This window comes from Mus caroli, chromosome 10 (genome assembly GCF_900094665.2).
Source record: "Mus caroli chromosome 10, CAROLI_EIJ_v1.1, whole genome shotgun sequence".
Classification (NCBI taxonomy): Eukaryota; Metazoa; Chordata; class Mammalia; order Rodentia; family Muridae; genus Mus; species Mus caroli.
In genome coordinates, this window is record NC_034579.1 from 10,722,626 (window position 1) to 10,747,703 (window position 25,078).

General features: G+C 39.8%; 1 protein-coding gene across 4 annotated transcripts in view; it reads right to left on the minus strand.

Moving 5' to 3' along the window:
* The window catches only part of Adgrg6 (adhesion G protein-coupled receptor G6), a 138,550-nt gene that overhangs the window by 64,239 nt on the left and 49,233 nt on the right, over positions 1-25,078 (minus strand). For all 4 annotated transcript variants that reach the window (XM_021174750.2, XM_029482959.1, XM_029482960.1 and 1 more), the window contains exons 3-4: positions 2,000-2,341; positions 363-986 (exon numbers count right to left, since the gene is read on the minus strand). In XM_021174750.2, coding sequence (XP_021030409.2) covers positions 363-986; positions 2,000-2,341 — 966 coding nt within the window. The remainder of the gene's footprint in view (positions 1-362; positions 987-1,999; positions 2,342-25,078) is intronic.

Below are 25,078 nucleotides of genomic sequence, written 5' to 3' on the forward strand. Positions count from 1 at the left end.
GGAGTGGGTGGGTGGGGGAGTGGGTGGGGGAGCGTGTGGGGGACTTTTGGGATAGCATTGGAAATGTAAATGAAATAAATACCTAATTTAAAAAAATGGAAAACCCACTTTCACTAAGTAAGTAAGCATGGTTCATCATCATATGCATGCTATGAATCGCTGAACTGGTAAGGTTTTCTGAAGTTAAAGGAGCTCTGTGTAGGAGTCGACATACAAACATGCATATATAATTTCTTATATTTTTGGTTGTGAGCCTAGCCTTTAAATGGCTGAGCCATCTCTCCAGCCTTGCATATATGATTTCTTAACAATGAGCATTTTCACCAAACAATGCTAAGACCATGAAGAACATTAAGTCTTACCACAGCTCAGGTTGCTCTCAGCTTTCAGAGCTTGGGTTGAGATGCTCCAAAAGTCATTGTGCCAGTCTATGACATTCCCAGACACACTACAGCTGAGGTTGGAGAGGGATTTCAGATCCATGGTAAAATTCCAAAGTCGAAAGTTATAGATGCTGCCCTTTAGAGAGGCGATCTCTTCTCTGTCGGAGCCCAACAGCAATGTCCCATCCCCGGGCACGACAGCACTGATGGTGGAATCACATGGAACTGTTTCATAGTTCTTTTTGAAATTTATACCAATGGAGCCCCAAGAATTATTCCACACAAGACAGAGCTGCTCCAAATTTTCTGTGAAGATGTCCTCTTTTTCTTTCACAGGTAATGCACTGTTCAACAAGCATCTTGAGCCAGAAATGGACAGGAAGTAGCCATTGCTGGCCTTTTCAAGACTGAGCGACTGTGTAAGGGACTCGTCTGAGTAGGAGAAAGCTGTCCAGTCATCATCTTCATTGCCAACTTTGGAGGCTTCAAAACAGAGTGTGAAAGCTTTGAGTTCTGGAATGGAGATGCTTTTTGCAACTGATACCTGGTAAGCATCTAATGTCTGGGGCAAAATGACCTTTTGATTCCTCAAGGACACAGCAACTAGGAGAAAGTATAAAAACATAACATAATTCTAGAACATGAGCCAAGATGCAAGATGTGAAGTGTCTCTCAGAACTCTACCATGTTCTTCCAATGAACTTTTTACTTAATCGGTGAGTCATTGCTATCCCTTTTCTCTACCTAGCCTTGAACACCTAACTTTTACAAATGGTCTTACACCAAAAATAACAATAGGCAATCCCACCCAGGGACAACCATGTTTGTATTTTTTTTAAATTTCTTTACACAAACATTAAAAATTAAGAAACAAAATTACCAAATTAGGAAGGGGCTAATTTCAGAGTGATTTCATTTGTATATTTTGTATTTTAAAAATAGGATATTTCTTAAATACTTTCTGAACACAAACCAGCTTTCACTAATATTTACCTTTGACTCTCTCAAATATTTCCAGGCAAATCTCATTCATTCAGAATTTTTGTACTCCTCCCTTTTTCTTACACATTAAATTTCTGTTTGTCTTCTAGTAAATTTATTTTAAGGGAAGCATCGTATATGTCCAAAATAAAATAATTTCTAAACAGAGATGTTTAAAGCTTATGCTGAGGTGATATTAAAATTACAAGTCTTCATTATTACCAGTGGACTTTTTAAAGCAGAGCTGGTCATGTGACATACTTGGAAAGCAAAGGCCATCAGCTCTGTGAGTTCAAGGCTAACCTGATCTACTGAGCAAGTTCTAGACCAGTCACAGCTCAAAAAGAAGACCTCAGCTAAAAACAAAATTAAGAGAATACAAATATGAAAATAAAATAAATAAATGTTATGCAGACAGACAGTCTAGAATTCAGTTCTGAAGAAACTAGGATTTGGATCTAGTAGTTTTAGTTTGGTAATGAGGACTCTCAGAAACTATTAATAGATTTTTCACCCTTAAATCCTGATCCTGAGCATTCGCATAAAAGAGCCTAATTCTGTTCTCCAGCCCTGGTGTTTACTGCAGCACATCTTAAATGGAAGCAGAAGGTTGGCTCTGCCTGTGGTTTACATACCTCTGATGTAGCTGGCGTTGAAACCTTTCTTCTGGATACTAAAGTCACTTGAAAAAGACACATGCATCTCATTCACGCTGGAGTTAAATGACAGGCCCTTGGCAGTCGCTCCACAGAATTTTGTCTGGCTTTCTCCATTATCGAGGGACAATGAGTCATAGATACAGTTGGGAGCTTCTTCAATGTCGAAGTCATTGAACGTTATCTGAATGATGTAGCCAGCAGGAGCTCGGAGGGTCCACGAACAAGACTGGGTATTAGGGTAGTCATTAGGGTAACACGGAGAAGTAAAGGTACCCGAAGGATTGGACAGGACAAGTCTGCAGCTGCCACATCCGCACACTGTTGGCCATTAAAGAAAGAGAGAGAGAGAGAAGGGCTGGGATCAGATTATGTATAATAAAGCAACAATCCTACTTACTGGGGGCATCAAGCAGTAACTGTCAAAAAATACATAAGCATTAAGAGTAAATGAAAGCACCTCAAGGAGAAAAAGAAATGCCAAGGACTTTCCAAAAGGTAATGATAAATAAAAAATCTTAGAGAGCAAAACTTGAGGTTGTGAGAACCCAGGGAAGGACAGAGGAACTCTCTCATGCAAGATGCACAGGGGCCCTGCAGGTGCCCACACATGACAGATGATTCTAAAGAGTATGCAGGGCTTGAGACCCATCAGGAGAGCTCACAAAAGCTTACTGGGTGTGATAAGGAGCTCTACTTCAGAGAGTCCATAAAACCATACAGGGAGAGCTCAATGTTATAAACCATGGCTATATGTATACACACACACACATACAAACACACACATACACACATATATACATATACCTTGGGAAATGAATGTTGAAATATAAAGCAGGAGGGGCAAAGCAGAGATGAAAATTAGACAACTTATATTTTAGCATTTTTTTTCAAATTCAAACAACTTTTATAACTTTCCCATTTGTTTATTGTGGTTGATAATTATGCATTCATATGATCTTGTTTACTCATAAATTCAGCAAATATTTATTATCTATTATATAATAAAATGTGTTCTATACAGAATATAACAAGAAGCAAAACAGTCATTATATGGAATATTAACAATTCAGACTTAGACCTAAAGAAAACAATAATATATTGAAAAGTGGTGTGATAGTTTTGTCAACTTGACACAATGCAGAATCCCCTGGAATCAGAATCCCAGTGCAGGACTTTCTAGACCAGAATAGTCTGTGGACTTGTTATGTTCGTTGAGGTGGAAAGACCCATCCATTGTGGGGAGCTCCATTCCCTAGACAGGAGATCCTGAATTATCTGTAAGAGTGGAGAAAGAGAACTGAGGACAAGCGTGCATACCTTAGGCCATGCCTCTCTGCTTTGTAACTCTGGACACAATGGAACCAGCTGTCTCAATCCCTCACTATTGTGACTTCCCTGTGGTAATGGACTATAACCCAGAACTGTGAGCTAAAAGAAATCCATTCTCCTCCATGATGCTTTGGTCAGGGTATTTGATCACAGCAACAGTAAACACACACAGCAACAGTGTCACTCAAATGGTGACAAAGGTGGAAAAAAATAGTAAAGCAAGGGAAAGGATCTAAAGTATGGTAATGAAACACAGTCTAGTTCATCAAAGGTGATGTTTAAACAGAAATCCTTCCAAAGTTATGGCACATGCCATAAGCATTCTAGGACAGCAACAATTTGGTCGATGGACACAGCAAAAGGAAAGCGCATTGTAAATGAAATTTTATTCTCTGCCGTTGAACTATCAGTTCCATAAGCCAAGGGCTATGTCTCCTTTGCACACCTCTGTAGTCTCAATGTACCAGGAGAGCTCCCAGTCAATGTTAACTGAAGGAGTGTTTGTGAGACAGTCTTGTTGGATTAACAGGTATATGCCACTATAGCATTTTTAGTAAAAGAACATTAAGGATCTTTTTGGTTATTCTGAACTATGCCCTGCACATCAGATCGGATGAAAAACAGGTCTCCTGTGTTCCCGTTTATCAGTGTTTCTTAAGTTAATATTCATGCTTTAAAATTTTTGTACAAATAATGGTAACAATATTGTGTGCACAACACTCTAAACAAACAAGTTACTAGAAAAACAACACATAAAGCTTCAATTAATACTACTTCAGTGTTTACTGGGTGGAGCTGAATGACTGACAAAGCAATAGCCATTCTTGAGAGTGACAGCTATTACACACATCATTTAATCTTCTTTGCCACAGTGATACACTCAAAGGCTGAGAGGTATTAGCCTGCTGAAGTTAGCTTCTCCCCGTTGTCATTCCCAGGGACTAGCTTGGGTCGTACCATTTGGTCAACTCTGCTCCCCATCTGCTAACTCTTTCTCTGTTCTTCCAGAGTCATTGACAACTTGGACAGGACCAAAGACAGAAAGAAGAATACAACTATAAAAATGTCTGCCAAAGCCTTTTCTTATCTCCCCCCAGAGCATCATGTTCCACGTCAGTCTTCATAGCACTACCCAGGGAGGTTGTGTTACTTCTACTTGTGGAATTATTTGCTGTCTGTCTTCTCTCATTGGTCTGTAAATTCCACAAACAAAGGCTACTCACTATGTTAGCCAGGCTGCTGGAAACACTCCAGGGTGCTCCTGACACACAAGACATCAGTGATCACATTTGTAAAGACACAAAAGACTAGCTTAAATGAACAGAAATGTGTGTGAATTAAAGAATGACGACACCACACGGTGTACAAAACCAAGACAAAAGAATTGTAAGCCCAAAAAGTGGGTGAGAAATACATGGGTCGTAGCACGTCTCTGGATAGGGCTTGGGGTTCTTTCTTGTAACTAATTCATGCACGGCCTGAGACTGAAAGGATTGAGACTCTCGGATAAGTTTCCTTTCTCTTCTGAATCCTGGGTTCAAAAGAGAAAGAAGTCATCCTAGCCTATAATTTATACACAGTAATAGACACCAGAGTTAAAGCAAGACAAGGAAAAATGGAAGATTTTAAACAAACAAACAAAACCAAACCCATCAATTTCATGCTATGTGAGCATACAGATGGGGTATCGTTTATCTAAGGTGAACTACATTTCCCTATATCTAATACACAAGTAATACAACACACTTTCTATATCCAGTTACCAAATTATTCCCCTTCCACTGTGTGATGTGGGGCTTGAATTCAGGTCCTCAGGCTTGCATAGCAAGCACTTCTATGCACTGAACTGTCCTGTTGGCTCTTGACCCAGTTTTGTGCCTCAGTTTTACCTCCTTTGCACCAGGGATAATAAGGAACTTGTACCCCTTTCTAGGCTGTTGGGAGGATGACATGGGTTAATATGGGAGCATCTTGAGACTTGTACAAGACATGCAGGGCTAATATTTAAGTGTTGACTATCATTGTTCCTTACTACAGAACAAAATCTGTGCATCAGTAATTTAAATGAGTTAAAATAGCACCAACCTTGCAGACTCTTTATCCCTCAGGCAGTTGTTGGGAAATGAGACAAGTAAGAAAGCAATAAAGGGAATTAAAATTATGTTAAAGCATTCTTTCACATGACCAAACTACAGTGGCCAGATAGAATTTCCAGAGTGCTAGAGCCATTATCTTAATGAAGGCAATGTCACATCAGGAATGATAGCAAAACATTCATTAAAGTCACAAACTACTTCACTATAAATGGCCTTTGCTATATATTTCTCATTCAGCATTATAAAAACAGTGGGAGTTACTCTTTGCTAAAACAAATATTACTAACAGAGATTCTCCAACATGCTTAACGTTACAGCTCTACTATGCAGTACAATCAAAATTCACCAATTATTCTGAATGTGAGCCTAGAGTCTTTCATGGGGAAAAAAACCACAATAGAAAGATTCAGGCAATAGAAAAACTCAGGGCAAAGAGGACCATGAAGAGAGAAGTTATCAATGGGAAAGTTCTAATAAGTATTGCTATTGCCTAAATTGAGTAGGTTTTCAGAAGTTCATTGAAATGTTAGAAAATTGCATTTGACTTCATTGGTATGTATCAAATGTTAGTTGGCTTCTATACTATGAGCCATCCCGTTAAGAAATGAATTTGTCAAAGGAGACTGGCCCTTTTCTGAAGAGAAATGGAGGAGAAGTAGATAGGGTGGGGAAGAGAAGATTGGGGGAATGAGAAGAGAGGGAAGAGGGAAATTGTGGTTTGGATGTAAAAATAAAATAATAAAATAAAATTAAAATAAGTAAGAAGAAAATGATTTGCGGCTGGGTAGATAGCTCAGTGGATAAAGTGATTGCTGTGTGAACATGGAGACCTAAGTTCAGATCCTTAGCATCCATGCAAAATCTAGGTACAGTGGCATATATCTGGAACTCAAGAGCTCAGGGCCTAGAGATAGGTGGATCATGGGCCACATTGGCAAGTAAATCTAGCTAAAATGGCAAGATTTGGGTTCCATGAAAGATATTACAAACTGGAAAGCTGATAGAGGGAAACTGCCGACATTAGCTTCTGTCCTTAGCATATACACCAGTGAGTGCGCTCCTACATACATATGCATACCCAAGCATACATCACACACACACACACACACACACACACACACACACACACACACACACACACCATCTACACATACGTATATAAGAAATAAATTTATTCTCTTATAGAAAAGGCTTCTTAAAAAGTTGGCCACTGAAGTAGGCATTAAGTTGGGCTTAAGTAAAATCATGGTTACTATGTCTCCTTAAAATCTACCCAAGTAAAAGTCTCTGACTCATTGCATTCTCAAAAATATATACAGTAAAGTGTTCTCAGCTCCACTTAATGCCAGAAAACGTTTTCAGGTAATGTAAATAGTAACAAACCAAAGCTCAAACTTAGCTAGTGTGTGTGTGTGTGTGTGTGTGTGTGTGTGTGTGTAAATAAATGTCTAGCTCTAGCTTGTTTGTACCTTACAAAGGCCTATTTTTCAGTTAATCTTAAATAAACTCCAGGAAGCCTGTATGTCAAAGCTTTCTTCAAATAGCACTTGCATCTAGACTTGATGCCTTTAATTTTTTTTTTAATTAAAATTATTCGTATTGTCTTGTGTGTGACCGCTTTGCTGCATGTGTTTACGTGCACCGTGTATGTGTCTGGTGCCTGTGGAAAACAGATGAGAGTGTTGGATCCCCAGGAACTGCAGTTAGAGATGGCTGTGAACAATTATATGGATGCTGGGAATACAACCCTGGCCTCTGCAAGAGCATCAATTGCTCTTACCCATCTCCCCAGGACCAGTGAACATTATGCTAATGGTTTAATTTTCTTTTTAATTTGAGAAATTTTGATTCTTACACTCTGAAATCTGAAGTGCATACCCTTTAAATTTTTCCCAGATGGGAACTTTGGATACCCAGTTGCTAAGTAAAGCAAACAAGAAATCATTTGTGGCTGATTTTTAAAAGATCTATTTTTTTTCTATACTCTGCTAAATGGGCAACAAAACCCAAGTGTCAGATACAAGTGTAACCCTGGCATTTGAGAGGAGGAAGCAAAAGAATCAAAAGTTCTAAGCCAGTCTTAGCTACGTAGAAAGTTCTAAACCCACTAATGCTCCATGAGACCGTATTTCAAAAGCAGCAGCAACAACAAAGCAAACAGAAGGAATACACTTAAATAATTTTATTTGAGTTCTTGGATAGCTGTAGCGAGCAACTTGAGAAGGTAGCTAGTAAAATCCACCCCCAGAAAGATGTAGCTTGGGTTACATGTTCATTACTTTCAGTTGTCTGCAATATATATGGTGAGATGTCAGGCTGTAAGGAGTTCAGAGCTCATTTGATGTTTTGAAAGTTTAAAATATCTAGTAGCTCTGTTAGTTTCTAAAAATTAGCCCTAAAGTCAACAGCTGAGAATTCTGGGGCCAGTGTCATCACTAAAGGGTCAGGAGAGTCACGTGTTCCTGCAGCTCAAGGCAACAGCTGCCAGATGGAAGTAACATCAATGAAATGTAAATAACATGTCAGATGCTGACAACACCTGTGTGGCTGATGACATTCAGAATGGACAACGTCATCAGAGCATGTATTTAGTCCATTTCTGATGACCTTGCACATTTTCAGGCTGGGAAGGAATCTAAAAGGCAATCTGGCTGTGACATCTCTGTGTTAATGTGACAGACAGACATGGCAAGGGACACAGCCCCATCTCCCCATTCTCCTTAAGCTCTGCTTTCAGAGAGAGCCTTTCCATATCTGGGAAGGCCTCTGGCACCACAGGCTGATTGTGGCCATTCTCATTTCCCACTGGAGCTTCCAGCAGCCATGTGAGGAGACCACTTCACTCCCACAGCCTTACGACATCAGTCCTCACCACCAGTCCCTCCAAAGTTAACCAGATGACTGTTTCATTTCCTCTTGTGATTATTCAATCTCCAAATCTTTTTGGAAGCAGCATTCAGAGGAAGTTGTCACGATGACTTTGGCATGAGTTCAAAAGGAAATTATTTATTTGGATCGGTCCAGTTAGGTCTGACACAAGGAGAAACCTAACAAGATAGGGAACTGAAAGATGCTGATGGACTGCCTTCAGGTTGATAACGTTTTCAGTCTCTGACCGTATGCCCATGCACCCTGACCCCAAACACAGCTTGCTCTTCTGTAATACCATTCATGTTTCAACTGCCAACCCTCTCTTTCCTTGATCATCACGTCAAGAGAACATTCCATACTCAACTGCAAGAGATAATACTTCATTAAGCAAGTGAACGGTTCTAAGCCCCACTGGCGTGCTTGCTCTGGAGATGTACTTTAGATCTCTTGAAAGAGGATTATGAAACTCAAGAAGAATGAAGACTGAAGTGTGGACACTATGCCCCTCCTTAGAATTGGGAACAGAACACCCATGAAAGGAGTTACAGAGACAAAGTTTGGAGCTGTGACCAAAGGATGGACCATCTAGAGACTGCCATATCCAGAGATCCATCCAATGATCAGCATCCAAACGCTGACACCATTACATACACCAGCAAGATTTTGCTGAAAGGACCCTGATATAGCTGTCTCTTGTGAGGGTATGGCGGGGCCTGGCAAACACCGAAGTGGATGCTCACAGTCAGCTAGTGAATAGTTCACAAGCCCCCCAATGGAGGAGCTGGAGAAAGTACCCAAGGAACTGAAGGGATCCGCAACCCTATGGGTGGAACAACATTATGAACTAACCAGTACCCCAGAGCTCTTGACTCTAGCTGCATATGTATCAAAAGATGGCCTAGTCGGCCATCACTGGAAAGAGAGGTCCATTGGACATGCAAACTTTATATGCCTCAGTACAGGGGAACTCCAGGGCCAAAAAAATGGGAATGGGTGGGTAGGGAAGTGGGGGGGGGAGGGTATGGGGGACTTTTGGGATAGCATTGGAAATGTAATTGAGGAAAAGATGTAATAAAAAATAAAAAAAAAAAGAATTGGGAACAAAACACCCATGGAAGGAGTTACAGAGACAAAGTGTGGAGCAGAGACGAAAGGATGGACCATCTAGAGACTGCCATACCCAGGGATCCATCCAATAATCAGCCCCCAAACGCTGACACCATTACATACACCAGCAAGATTTTGCTGAAAGGACCCTGATATAGCTGTCTCTTGTGAGGGTATGGCGGGGCCTGGCAAACACCGAAGTGGATGCTCACAGTTAGCTATAGGATGGAACACAGGGTCCCCAATGGAGGAGCTAGAAAAAGTACCTAAGGAGTTAAAGGGTTCTGCAACCCTATATGTAGAACAACAATATGAACTAATAAGTACCCCTGGATCTCGTATCTCTAGCTGCATATGTATCAGAAGATGGCCTAGTTGGCCATCATTGGGAAGAGAGGCCCCTTGGTCTTGCAAACTTTACATGCCTCAGTAAGGGGGAACGCCAGGGCCAAGAAGTGGGAGTGGGTGGGTAGGGGAGTGGGTGGGTAGGGGAGTGGGTGAGGGGAGTGTCTGGTGGACTTTTAGGATAGCATTTGAAATGTAAATGAAGAAAAATACCGAATTAAAAAAATTAAAAAAAGAGAAAAAAAAAGAAAGAGGATTAGACACTATATACACAAGCACACTCATGTTCGTTTTTTATGAGAAACCCTTCTCCTTCAAGCAGTGGGTGAGCCTTTCCTGTCTCTCATGAAATAGATAACTTGAAACAACATGAACTGCATGCTATATTACTTAATCTACTGCTTAGCACTGGTATGTTTCGTTCCTTGTTCATATTCATAGGCTACAAATGCACAACTCTAGATTAATGAAGTCAAGGACTTTCTTACCATATAATGCATGTGCTGCTAACATAATACTGAAGAGGATGTGTTGACTCGTGACAATTATTCAGACTGACGCTTCTCACATGCTTTATAATACAGATGCCTCCAAGAGCATCCTTACCAGGCTGCTCGAGTTTCACTTCTACCATCTTGTCCTACTTCCTCAGACTTCCTTACTATGCTTCATCTTACTGGCGTTATTCACATTGTGGTCCTCAGGTCATCAGAGGTAGCATCATCTCTGGCATTAAGAACTGCCTAAACAAAACTTTCAGGTTAAGATTTTCAAGCAATTCGAAGACGTGTTCCTTTAATTAATAGCACAAGCCATACTTCCTCTGGAAACAAAAGAAATCTATAAAATACATGTAAGGCTCAGAGGATATTGCAGAAGAGACAGTGGAAACATATATTTGTATGTATCTATTTTACATATATGTGTATGCATGTATGCATGTAATAATAAAAAAGCTAAAAAGAAGTATAAATTTGAAGGAAAGTGCAAACAGGTATATGGGAAGGTTTGGAGGGAGGAATGGGAAGGGGGAAATGTCGTGGTTATATTATAATTTCAGAAGTGTAATTGAAAAAGAAACCAACAGTAAAAGAAAACACCTAAAACTGCACAGTGAAAGTAGACATAAGGTCTCACCACGGACTAAGCAACAGCTCTTCTCACTAATGTGGGGAATAGCTGCAGTTAAGTCCACAAAGACATATCTCATCAGACTCTTGAATAAATGACCTGCATCTCTAGCTTCAAATTCTGGAAAGAAAGATACTAGCTGATCCATCAGCTAAGTCTATGGCTTGTTTCCTTCCCTCCAGGACAGGGCTCCACCCCTTGCACCACAGTTAATGACATTCTCCAGGCACAAAGCTTCTCTTGAAAGTGTCTGTTTCCTCTGCAACACTAATGATGGTATTTGTACAGCTTGCCTCCAGGGGTGGACCCTGACCTGATGGGAACCAAATCACAGACTTCCTCAGTTGGATTTTCTTTCTGAGAAAAGCGAGATAGAGACACAGGACATTTGCTTTGTTAGAGAATGAAGCTGATGGCTGGTAAAGAAAGGAGAGGGGGCTAGAGGGGATGAGGGAGGGGATGTGGGCACAGATATAGGAAGAACAGATGACGGTAGTGTGGATGTGAGAGGTGGATACACTTTAGTTGCAGACATTCGATGCCATTGCAGCCAAATGTGTCTGCAGCCAACATCCCAATGAGCATGCCCCTCTACCTAGATCTTCTCTCTGTACTCATTCTCCCTAGATGACCAAGTCTGAGTCAAGGCTTCCTCAGTGTTCAGATGCTAGCAGCATACATACTTATCCTTGCTTGCAAATGTCTGCTAGATACTTTTCCTTGGATATCCCTCAGGCCCAACAATCCAAACACCATTCCACAATGGTCCACATCCTCTCTGATAGTGTTCATAGCATGAAAGATATTAGATACAGGCTAAGACTCTGTGTATCTCTTCTTTCTTTCTTCTCCAAGGTTTCAAAAATCTCATCATTTATTCTATTTATGTGTATCAAATCCACCCCTTCGTCTGATTTCCTTCCATTATAAGTTTCTTCTCTTTTCTCTCCGGGATTAAGTTCAGCATGTGGCCTCACAGTTATTCAATACCCTTGCAACCTCCAAGCCATCTTACATATCAGTACCAGAAAGGCCTATCAAAATTCAAGCATAAGTTTTAAAGTATTATCATCTCTAAGTGACGAGTGAATAACATACACAGCACTTCTTTTCTGCCCTGTTCATACTTCCAATCCACTACATCCACCCACTCACTCAATAAAGACTTCTGAAACTTCTGTGTGTCTTCACAGTCCCAGGTTCTAAAAATAAAATATCGTATAAGACAGCAGGGGCTGGGGAGATGGCTCAGAGGTTAAAAGCTCTTCCAGAGGTCCTGAGTTCAATTCAGGTCCTGAGTGCAACTACATGGTGGCTCACAACCATCTGTAATGGGATCTGATGCCCTCTTCTGATGTATCTGAAGACACTGACAGTGTACTCACATACATAAAATAAATAAATGAATATTTTAAAAAGGGAACAGTTTGTTTTTTAAAAAGATAGCATCCCTGACTGTATGGGATATACAAATTATTAGAAATGCAGATAGATAGATAGATAGATAGATAGATAGATAGATAGATAGATAGATAGTAGAAACAGAAAGTGATATTACTGTAGCAGAACAAGTAGCTGAGTACAATAGACTATGTATAAATTTTGTAGAGACAGTGCCATGATCAGGGGGCTGAAGAGATGACTCAGCAATTATGAGCACTCGTTGCTCTTCCAGAGGGCCTGGGTTCAATTCCCATATCTGCATGGTGGCTTACAACGATCTATAACTCCAGTGTCTGGCTACTGTAGGCCCTGAACACACATGGTACATAGAGAAGCATGCAGGAAAAAAAAAAAAAAAAAACAGTTTGTGGTGTAGACCAGGGGCAGCAGACCATTTCCCGAGCACTTGCAAGGCCCTAGAGTCAATTCCGAGTGTTACAGAGAAACAAAACAAAAACAAAAACAAAAACAAAAACAAAAAACTGCAAAAGATGACTAAGAAGAGAAACAGAGAGAAAAAAGTGAGAGATGAAAGGCGAGAAGGGGATTAAGGACGGACTGAAGGAAATATGTCTAAGAGAGAAGCAAACAGCAGAGGACAGCATGTGGTTTAAATGGGAAGCCCTGCAGAGAGGAGGTCAGGAGAGAAACAGAAAAGCTCTGGTCGGCTCGGTTAGCAAGGGTGACTGCCTGCCTACAGGTAAGACGAAAGCTGGATCATTCAAGGATGGGAAGAGGTTAGTTCAGCTCAAATCCTGTGAGCAAAGTAGGGAGAAACAGACAACAGACAACCAAAAAAAATGAATGAGGTTAGAGGTTATGGGATTTTTTTTTACAAGCCTTGGCTCACCAACAAATTCAGGAAACAAGAAAAGAAAACAGGTTTAATTATGGGAAAATAAAAATCCCCAGAGTTTTGTTTAGCCATAATTATAAGTGTTTTAAATTTTCACTCATTTACATGAATACAAAGCTACCTGAGACAAAATGTCTTTGACTATCACAGCCACCTTATCATGAAGACTTGGCAAATGACAAGAAGTACAAATGATGACCAGTCACTCTGAGAGTCTGCTTATGTGATAATGATCTCTACGGCAGGGCACACTAGCATCACAAAGTCTCAAATCGCCAAAGCAAGCCTACACTAAGGGACAGCCAAGTAGCATCCAAGTGTTCATCAGAGGTTGGTCTTACTTGCCTTTGGTGTGTTTTGTTATCCACAAAGAAAGACTAGAGAAACAATAGGCGAGACTCACTCATGTGTACTTCACGTGATTCTCTCACAGGAAGAAAAGCTTTCTGTGTGGATTACCTAGGCAGCACTGCACTGGCAAACTGGCTAACCTGGAAAGATATTGCCAAATAGCACCAAAGAAGAGAGAATCCCAGCCTCATAAAAGTTAATTGCCGCTCTCACACCCAGGCAGGCGATGATGTCACATATAGCACATCACTAACTTTTGAGCATTAACTTGTCCACACTGGCAGTACACTTGGCCTACAATGGGATGCTCAAATATGACATTTTACTGTCCTTTCATGGTGGTTGTTATTTAACAGCATGATGTATTGATCACATTCATTTCTACCATCTGCCCATTCCGTATTCTGGGAGCCTAATATCATGACTGCTGTTTTCCTTTAGAGGTCTTCATATACAGTCAACAGAGCACGGTCTGTGGAGAGGTAGAGGAAAATAAACTCTAAGAGCTGGTAACTGTTATTACTTTCTGTTTGTTTTGTGTAATGCGGTGTAGGTGATGAACCTGAAATTAACAGCTAGAAGCAAATTTGGGGTTTGCAAATTGGCCTTCCCAATGAGGTGGGAGGGGCCTGGGTGAAGATGGCAGCCGGAAGGATGTTAGGTCTGGATGTTAGCTCAAGTTTTCCACATGAACCTTTAATTTGGGGCCATAAAAATAATCCACTCCGGCTTGTGCACATAAATGGAATCAGTTTAAATAGTGAAGGTTTAGAGAAATGCAAACTGCAGGTACAACTGACATGCTTTCTGTCTCATTGTGGGATACTTCTTTATGCAAACTTCTTAGCAGTGAGGGAAAGCTGGTATAAAGTTCTATAAGATATATTTCCTCAGCAGAATGTTTTCAATATGGACATTCTATACATGAGAAATTCTTATTTAAATACGCTATACATTTTCCCTAATTCATCACCAAAATTAATTACTTTAAAGATATTTACATGATATTAACTCACCGTGTAGATCTCAAGAGTCTGATGAAAACTCATTGTGAAAGATGAAAGAAAAAAAAAAACGACTTAAAATTTCCTGTCAAGTCTCAAGTTGAACTTGTGAAGAGTTTCTTCCGAGTATAAGCAAAGCACAGGGCCTAGCTGATGCAAACTCTTTTCCATCACTGTGGAATAGCATAGTGTGGAGAACAAACTCCAGATTCTCTAAACTGAAATGACCCTTTTCGAAGTTCAGTCTTTAAAACCGGAACGCAGCCATGGAAGCCCCTACACACTGTCATGAAATACAATAACATGGAGAGAGGCAGAGAAATAAAAATAAGAATAAACACCATCTCGTGAGTGATTCTCTTCTCCCAGATGAGAAAAGGCAGACAGTCACCTCCCTGAAACCATCTGTGCTGATTGTAGGAGTTGGGACATAATACCAGCATATCACAGAGGCCCTGCTCTTCTTAGCTTTCCCATGAACCCATCTTGTGACAGTAACGAGCCACCGAAGCCTTGGTTTCCACATGTCAAAAAAAATAGTTCATTGGGTTCTAAAACACTGGTACTAAGTTCCGTCTTCATGCAGCAGTAAACTTCAGCTGTTTCTTTGTAGGGAAGAAAATTCCAGGGGAGTTATGAGGAAATATGAGGTTTCCCTAAGGAAAAGCATCATGATGTGAGTTTATAAGGTCAGGAGGCAAGAGGGTCTCTTCGAGAGTTCATGAGACCCAGCCTATTTATGTCCATCTGTCTACTTTGAAGTCCTAAATTCAAGTCCCGAAGGGACAGCCAATGCAGGTTGAACACAAGTGAAGCTAATGTCCAGCAAACATCCTGGCTTCTGGGGTACATTGCTGCTGCTCAAGAAATTTTCCACATCTTGCTAACAGTACTTATTGTGCTATTTTGAATATTGCTGGTTTGGAATTATAGAACGAGCTATGACAGATCACAAAGATTTAAAGTGTGGTTCCGTGTGGGGAAAAAAAAATCAGCTCCTGTCTACTCAATATAGCTAAGGTAGTGTTCTAGTCATGTCCAGCAGTTCACTGTACAAAGAAAAGAGTTTATTACTTTCATGGGGTTAACATGCCCATTGAGAAGGAGGCTGGACTTGGGTTTGCCACACCACTGCTGAAATGGTTATCTAATTGCAGGTTGGGGCCTAAGGTGATGGAGGTGTTAACCAACCCCTGGGCAAGTTATAGCTGTGGAGGCAACCCACTAAATTTGTCTGCAATTTGACTGCTTTTCCTGTGCCTCAGGGATTCTCTGCAGTAATCCCAGGGCTGTAGGAACACACACACACACACACACACACACACACACACAAGTTCATAGAGGTCACAAAAGTTTATAATTATATATTTCCAGGAGGGTATAAAAATCAACTTGCTTGCTGTCCTCTCGGAGCCAGTGGTATTTTTAAACTTCAGGAAAATGGTAGAGAGGCAAGCTCTAGGTGAGTAAGGTCACACCTGCAGGCAAACCAGAGTGAAGCCAAACCACCAAAAGTGGGTGGGCTGGGTGGGCTGCCGAGCAAACAGCCCAGCGTGTTTCCAATTGAGGCACAGGACTAAAAACAGAAGAAGAAGGCCAGCGCCCCAGCAGTCTGGGTGGAGGCAAAGCTCACTGTTGTTGGGAGCTGGAGCGTAGGAGGGCTCAGCTGCAGGCATCTGTTTCCCTTCTCCGAGAGGAGATGAATTTACAATTTCAGCCAAATCTCCTCCATGCTCTGGATTACCATTTAGGTTTGTGGAGGAGTTGGCAGAAAGAAAAATATTAATAGATTCCTTTCATGATCCCCTTGGAACATCAAGTAGGTAAGCTCTGGCTGGTATGAGCCTCTGGGTTAGGACAGACTGGAACACAATTGTCCCCATTCTCTGCCATAGTAACACTGATGACAATTACTGGAATTACACATCATATTTATATATTCCATGTTATTTATGTATTATATGAGGAGATTTGTCTTTAGCAGGAGTGAAATGAAAATTTCAAGCAAAAGCAACTTGGTTTCCTATATAATAACAAAGCTAAGGCATAGATACTGTTTCCTTCTGAGGGCTTGTGAGAGCAAGAATACTTTGCCTTGTAGCAAGGCATGTAGATGGCAGGTCTTTTTGAATGATATTTGATAAAATAATATGTTCAATCTATACCCAAGAAAATCAGTATAATTTTCTCATTTCTTTCCACTCCCTCCTTGTTTTGTGTGTGTGTGTGTGTTTCTAGACATTGTACCTAAAGCCTCACACATGCTAAGCAAGTGTGGTATCACTGGATTATACCTGTAGCTTTCACTTGCCTTTTATATTATGAGACGGGGTCTTGCTCAGAGTGTCTTAGATCCTGGATCCAGACACTGGATTTGCCATGCTCTTGCTTTAGACCCCTGAGTAGCTAGGATTAGAGAGGCCTCTACCACCAGGTTCAACATGACTTTTTTTTTTTTCCATTTTGGTTTTAGGAAGAGCGTGCCATGGGGCATTTTCTAGAGAACCATCCAGATAATGGCACAAATTCTAAGTAGAAAAACTCCTAACCTCATTGCACAGAAGAAGCAAGAACAAAGTGAGCTGAAATTCCAACAGAATGTTTTCTTCTGAGTGTATGCAAATACTTGACACGTACATTTTTTGCCTCAAAGGAATAGATTTTTCCACCGTCATAAATACTTTTCTCTAATCAATTTCTCTTGCAAATATTATGTCTTGTAAACTTCCTTTCTATAAAAATATTAAACCATGACTCAGAATCAAAGGATGGAGGATGGTGGATCACTACTTACCTTACCACAAATATAATATCAAAGGTTTCACATTGTTTTAAAATCATCTCAAGCCCTTGGCCAAGACATAACTGAGACTGTCAAAGTAGCTACAAATGGGCATGGCTGTATCACTGACAAGAGACTCTTGGATCTGATCAATTGCATCTCAAGTATACAAAAATTCTTTTGAATAGAAGGCTGCATGATGGGCACCAGTATTAGAGATAACTCACCCATCATTTCAATCTTCTGTATTTAAGCATCTGCTCCAGGAGAGCTACTTATTAAACACCTGTGGTTCACATCCACTAGTCGCAGCTTGTCTCTAAGCTGCTTCTGTGTTGTGCCAGCGCCAGCATCTCCCCAGATGCTCTCAGCATGGGACGTCTCTGCTGCCTGAGTGGAAAGAGCACACTGGCTGGCTGGAACTTCCAGCTCAGTGTTTCAGTGAAAGACACCACTGTCCTCCAAAGCACATTATTCAACCATTAGATTCGTGCTGCTGGAGCCGGAGACAAAGGAAGTACTATGTCCTATCTCCCTCTAACCATGTGCTCTGTGATGTCATTTTTAGGTACTGTCTTTCGATTCAAAGTGTGGATTTTTGAGTGATGTTAGATGCTAAGTAAAAAGTGCAGAAACTATATTTTTCAAAAGCTTTGCTTGAAAGAATATATCAAGTTTGATCATTCTCTTGAAATAATACTATTAATAAAGGCAAATTCTAATATTCCTAGTATCTTAATGAAAAAAACATATAAATCCTACTCTAATAGATGCTATGCCCAAGAAATAATACTATATTGATCATCTGGCTGATTTTTAAAAGAACAGACATTAAAAATACTAAATAAAAATTGACAACAAGGCTCAGTAGATCTGATGTTGGATTTTTAAGAGAAAGCTGGGATACCTTACCCATTAAAATGTATGATATAAATCATTATTAAATCGTCAAAGGCAAGTGGGTTTTGTTATATGTAATTAGATTTGCATTATGCACACACACACACACACACACACTATTGCATTTTACTTGTGATTTTATTTAGCCACTGACAGTAAGGATGTAGAAGTTAAAAAAAAAAAAAACTTGGACATAGATTAGGTGGGAACCCTTTGCTGTCTCCTTCCTCTTTGATTCATTGGATTTCAGCCAATAAAAACGGAAGTAGAGGAGAAAAAATAAACAGCACAAGCTATCTAAGAGATAGTGGTGGCGTTATCATGAGTTCACACTGTGACACTGGGTGATGCCAGAACCCAGCTACCCAGTCCCTTCATCTCACAGGAGGTTTCTCCGTGTGAAGGGGCAGGGAAAGAGAAAATAGAGATGATCTGAGCATAGGGCTGTACTGTCTCTTAAGTTTAGTCGTGTTTCCCTTGGCAAGTTTCACCTAATTTCACGCACTTGATTTCTTTCTTGGTTATTTTGCTTTTCTTGAATGAAGACCACAAACTCATAGAAAGAAGTCAGGCTTTAAAAGAACATTCCAAAGCACATGAGTAGCGTAGGTGCTTTCTGGGTGTACTCAAGTGCCACGAACACCTGGTTAATTTCTAAGCTTCCAGTGCTTGGCATTCTACCTGTCATTCAGATGTGTAAAAAAATCTAGCAAAATTATCAAAATATGCCCATCATCCACATGTATCTACAATTCATAAGTTTATATTGAAAGACTTCTTTGAAATAAGTCAGGATTTTTGACTTGGTAAAAGAAATGATCAAGTTGATTCTATCCTCCTTCTTCTGGTCATAATAGTTAAGTTGAATTCCATCTATGGTGGGCACTATGTTTGCTTTTATATAATGTATGATTACCCCAGTGTAGTGACTTAAACATTCTTAGAACATATTATGTCTGAGGTATACACTATAAATATCAAGGAGAAGAAGGATTTTCTGTGGGAAAGATGGGAAGCCATGGGTGTAATGATGCGAACCTCCTAAGCAGAGATGAACTCCCAACTTAAGGCTTTATAATGATGTGAACCTCCCAAGCAGAGATGAACCCGCAACTTAAGGCTTTATTTGGAGCTACCAAGACTTCTGCCATCAGCAACAGCTAAGTTGTTTATTTTATTTTTAATTAAAATATTCCACCCTTTCCTCCTTCCCTTTTCTCCTTTTAAACTTTCCCATACCCCTTGCCACTCATTTTCAAACTTATATCTCCTTTTTATTTTAATAATTACTGCTATATAGTCAATCCACTGAGTCCATTTACCATTGCTTGTATGTATGTTTTCAGGGATAGCCACTTGGTATAGGATAGCAGTTATGGCGCTCATTTCTGGGAAGGGTAATTTTCATTCTTTCAGTAGTGATTATCTATAGCTCTTCATCTAGAGGCAGACAGAGCATCTGAGATTTCCCTGCCCGTACTGGCATGCCATTGGTATTGTCATTGTTTGGGTTTTGTTTAGGAAGCCAAATTGTTAATATTTCATGGGTGTAACTTCCCTGTCAAATCTAGATCACAAAATTTGCAGCAGACTTCTTAGTCCTCTGGCTCTGAATCTCTTTCTGTCTCTTTTCTGTGAAGTTCCCTGAGCCTGAGGTATAGGGACTGTGTTGTGCATATCCTGGGGCTGGATAGTCTCTGTTGCCAAAAAGAAAGCTCTTTGATGAGAGGTGAGAGATACTCTTTTCTGTGGCTAACAAGATAAGTATTTATAATTTGGTTAGGAATTATATCAGCCTAGGAAAGTACTAGCTTATTCTTTAGGATCCAGGACTTCACTAGCCGAAGACTGTTGGCTAGGTTTACACTGTAAATTTTACATGATTTCCCTTCTACTAAATGGTCCTTAAGTCCAATCAGCCATTGGTTACCTCCAGGACATGTATGACACTAATGCATCTTTTCAATATCTGTGGTTCACAGGCACCATAGCTTGGTAAAAATTATTGTTTCCCCCCTTTAGCTGTCTGCACAGCACCTTCTGGCTAATTCCTAGAGATGATGTTTTCAGGTCAGATATAGGTTGATTCATCAGAGTCTTATGTTCAAAGTATCAGTCTCTTCAGCAATAGGAGCTGGCCTTCAATTTCTGGGAGGCAACAAAGAGCAAGAGGAATAATTCTTTTGAAAGTCTCTTGGATTGCCCTGACCAGCCACAAGAAAGGAAGTTCTCATACCTTATACAAAGGGATGAATAACAATGATATTAAAGATGAAATACAAAAGGGGGAGGAGACTTAATTCTGCAGGGGTGAGAACTATATAGGAGGAGAGGGGGGGAAGTGAAGTTAATAGCAAAAAGTACGCTTTAACAGGACATAGAAAATCATATTATCTTCTACTTAGCTAAAATAACACACAATATACATAAGTATACATACACATACATATATTTTAAATGAAGTTGTGTTATTTCAGTTGGTACTGCTTCCCTAGAAACCACAGACTATTTAACACTTAGTCTGTTATTATTGTGGTATGAACCTGTTTCACCGAGCCTATCATCCCAACTTCACCGATGAGAAGGCTAAGTTCCAGAGAAAATCTACTGACTTGCCTAAGGAGAAAGTACTATTGAAAAGAAAAGTAAAAATAAAAATAATTCTGTTTTCTGAGGAAGGTCAGTGTAAGTAGTTTCTAATATTCCTGTTTGTACTGAATAATAACAGATAAAATAGATCTTAGTGTACCTAATAAGTAATCTTACTACGGTAAATTAAATTACTGTAAGGTTCATCCACACTTGGAGGTGTTAATAAGAAAATAGGTTTTTTGAATTTATTCTTAATGAATTATTTTGCTTCCATAGTTTGGTCTATACCCTAAAAGCTAGGAATGACATCTCTGTGTTTAGATGCCTAACTAAACTAAAACGTGGTTTAGTCAGTAGTAAATACCAAAACTCTCTCTAGTGGTGGTAGTGTTAACCAGGATAACAATTCAACATTCAAGTTTTCTCCAGTATCAAGTGATTCAGAGAACCTTAAATTTGAGATCATGCATCACCCCTTCTTTTATTCTAAGACACAACTTCAAGGAAGATCATGAGTTTTGGGCTTGCAATATGATCTTACACAAGTCTCAATCTTTTTTTGCTTAGAGCAGGGACAACACCACGGCTTTTGCTGTAGTGACTATGTGAACCAGTAGTGTCCTGCACAGAGTGGATTAGTCAGCAGTGGGCACAGAGCACCCATCCCATTAAGGCAGGAAGTAGGCACACTGGCGTGCAGGCCAGATCACTCTTTCAGATCTTCAGTACTGACAGCTTGATGTTGAGTTTCCTTTGGAAGACAGCCAATGAGAGAAGAAACACCCACTCAAAGACATCCTTCCTTACTGGAGCACATCCCACCCAGCGAGTGAACAAAGGAGCTCTAGTACAAGGCCCAGTCTTCTTGTCTAAGGTGTTGGTCCAAAATTCCTAGCTGGCAAACCTCCGTCTTGGAATGTGGAATTCCTGGAGTTAAACTTGCAATCTCTGGTCATTTATGTTTTAAACTTGACTGAAACAAGACACACAAGCATCACTCAAGAAAGAACTCTGCTCCGACTATGGTAGTGGAGATGATAGAGAAACTAGAAAACCAGAGATGTGAGCACTGATTCTACTCAGTACTTATAGCCTAGCTCACTTCTTTGATATTTCAGCTTTAAAATGGGATAGTCTTATAACTTTGACACAAGTTTTAGCTCTCTGCACTTTAGAACTCCCTTTAGATCCAAAGGTTTCCATCAGAGTAAGAAAAAAAATATTTCTTCTATTTAAAGCATATCAATAATTATATTTTTTACAAATTCTAATCAACCCTTAAAACAACAACAAAAAAAATCAGGATTTTTTTCAACAATTTGGAATAAACATTGTGTATTAATTTAACCAAATGGAAATTCATTATCTTATTGTAGAACACTGGGATAAGTAATACTCAGTGTCAACTTTGCAGGATTGTCTCCTCCCACGAAGGAGACAAGCCTCTGGGCTTGCCTGGGAAAGAGTATTTAGAGCCATTTAACTCTGCGAGCAAGACCCACCTTAGTTGTGGGTGGCATCATCCCACGGGCTAAGGTTCCAGTGCTAATGCATGAGTAAAAAGGAGAAAAGAGCTGAATACCTGCATTCATTCCACTCTGCTTCCTGGCTGCATACATAATATGGCCAGTTTTCTGTACTCTCTGCCTCCATGACTTCCCCCATCATGATGGACTATACCCTCGAACTAGGAGCCAATATAAACCATTCCTTTCTTAAATCACTTCACTCACATATTTTGTTGCATAATCCAGCAATACAAATACTACTTATGAAGAAATAAAATTTCCTACATTTCTACTGAGACCGAACTTTAGGATACCATTTTTTCCTACAAAGTCTATCAAGAGAATATTTCATTTTCAAGTATTGTTTTGGTCTTGACCCACAAACACATTTTTAAAAAATCTGTACAGAGAGTTAGATACTAACTGTGCTTTGTAGTCATAATGAGGAATCAGACACATTCCAATGATGCTATAAATGAATGAAGAAGGTTCTGGTCTAACAATGTATAGTCACTAGAAAATGACATCTGCCTGCCTTCCTATTTAAACTAAAAAATAGCCTCACTCTCCACCCATGGAGTAACCCATCTCATGTGTGTGCCTAAATTTTGGCTCACTTATCTGATCTTTTAACATGAGCTGTCCAGTTCAATTACAAAAAAGGCTCAATTGATCAAAGTTGGATTTTCATGTCCTTTTGATGTATCCTCTGAAGGGCTTACCAAACCCCTTTTTCAAAAATATACAAAAATATACGCTACCTAGAGCATTAATCTATCAGTCATGTTTGTTTTTTATTGAATTTCTGGTAAGCGGGTACTGTGATGATTCCCAAAACCTTAATTCCCCCACTCTGTTACCATGTAGCTAATGGGTTCAGAAAAGTCCAACCACAAAAACCAGAATCACAGTAGCTCTCTGTAAAGAAGTACCTGAAACTTCACTGATTACAACACTCAGAATGTTCCTTGTGAAGGTCAAACTCAAAATATATTTATGAAAAATAAACCTTTATGTTTAGATTTTAAATCCATTGGCCAGAAAAAACATGGCAGTTTGGTCCAGAGTATAAAAAACTAACATAGGATCCAGGAGAATATTTAGCAACTTTATTCAAACAGAAATTTGTCAGCACTTGGGAACTATGATGAAGACTTCTCCAGGAACATAGGGATCGAGTCGTGCTTTGCTTATTAAAAGTTAACTAATCTGCATTGATATCAATAAACAGCTATCATAGAAGTAAATCTTTTCTGGAAGATTAGGACTTGTCTGTTAGAAAGCAGGATGAGGAAAACCACGTTGTGCACAGTAAAAGTCAAGTCTCAAAGAGTTCAGTAGTCATTTGCATCCAAGTGCTATAATGCATTAGCAAGCAGTGATCCCGAGATCTTGTACCCTTGATCAGATCAAGCCTTCCACCAGATGAACTCAGAAAGCATGTTTGTTTCTTCAGTGTTGAAGGTTGGGTCACTTAGACTATCTTTCAGATTCCTATGCAGATGGGACTTCCCCCCACTCCTCTGGTTCCTCCATAGTGCTATTACTTAGTACCAAGTGGCCCATTAAAACTTGGTTTCCCAAGGAGAGAGAAGCCTCATTACAATGATGTAAAGACAGGTAAGGACACATATACTTAACACTCTTTAAGAATGTGTGTGGTTTGGGGTCTTGATTAATCAGAACGTATGATGACCCAGTAGAGAGGCCATTGGAAGGAGCTGAGTATCAGCTCTGACAGTAATATTTCTGTACTTTCCTTAATTTCTAACTAAACTTTTGCTTGTTTACCATTGCTCTTCTCAAACCTTGAGTCTGTGAGCACTGGGGTTACACTTCATTAATTATGGTATTGAAGGGAAATGACCAGAAAATTGCCTCATCCCGAGAATTCATAAAGCAATCCATACATAATATCATGCACACAGTTTAGTTTAGCTCATCCTACCTCTACTGAATGATGTCGCAGTCACCACCTTGTAAGAAAAGCAGGAACAGTCTACAGTAGAGTCACTTAACTGCCCCCTATGCTATGCTGCTCCCCTCAGACATGGACGATTTGCTCCAGATCACACAAGGCCTTCCATTTGGCTATAAACAACCAAAAATAAAATAGACTCATCATAACGCTTAGGACTAAAAGCCTTTCACCAACTTCATTGACTGATGTCTTTTCCTACAACAACTTACTTTATGTTGCTAATGTAAGTGTAAACCACAGCGCCTAACTAATTTAATTGATTAATGTAATAAGCCAATCTTGCTGTCAATCAAGTCGGTCTAGTATTTAGAAGTTTGATTGTTGAAACATCCAGCATCACCTATGTAGCGTGGAAACTGTTTTTTGGTTTTTGCTTTGCTTTGTTTTGTTTTGTTTTGTTTTGTTTTGTTTTGTTTTGTTTTGTTTTGTTTTGTTTTAATAGTTTGTTGTACTTTGGTCTCACCCTTACTGCAATTGGGAAATACATTTTTAGTTGATGAAATGATTTGGTTATAAATTTACATTGGATGAAATAAACTATCTTTGAGTGGACCATCTAGAGACTGCCATAACCAGGGATCCATCCCATAATTAGCCTCCAAACGATGACACCATTGCATACACTAGCAAGCATTTGCTGAAAGAACCCTAATATAGCTGTTTCTTGTGAGACTAGGCCGGGGCCTAGCAAACACATAAGTGGATCTCACAGTCAGCTATTGGATGGATCACAGGGCCCCCAATGGAGGAGCTAGAGAA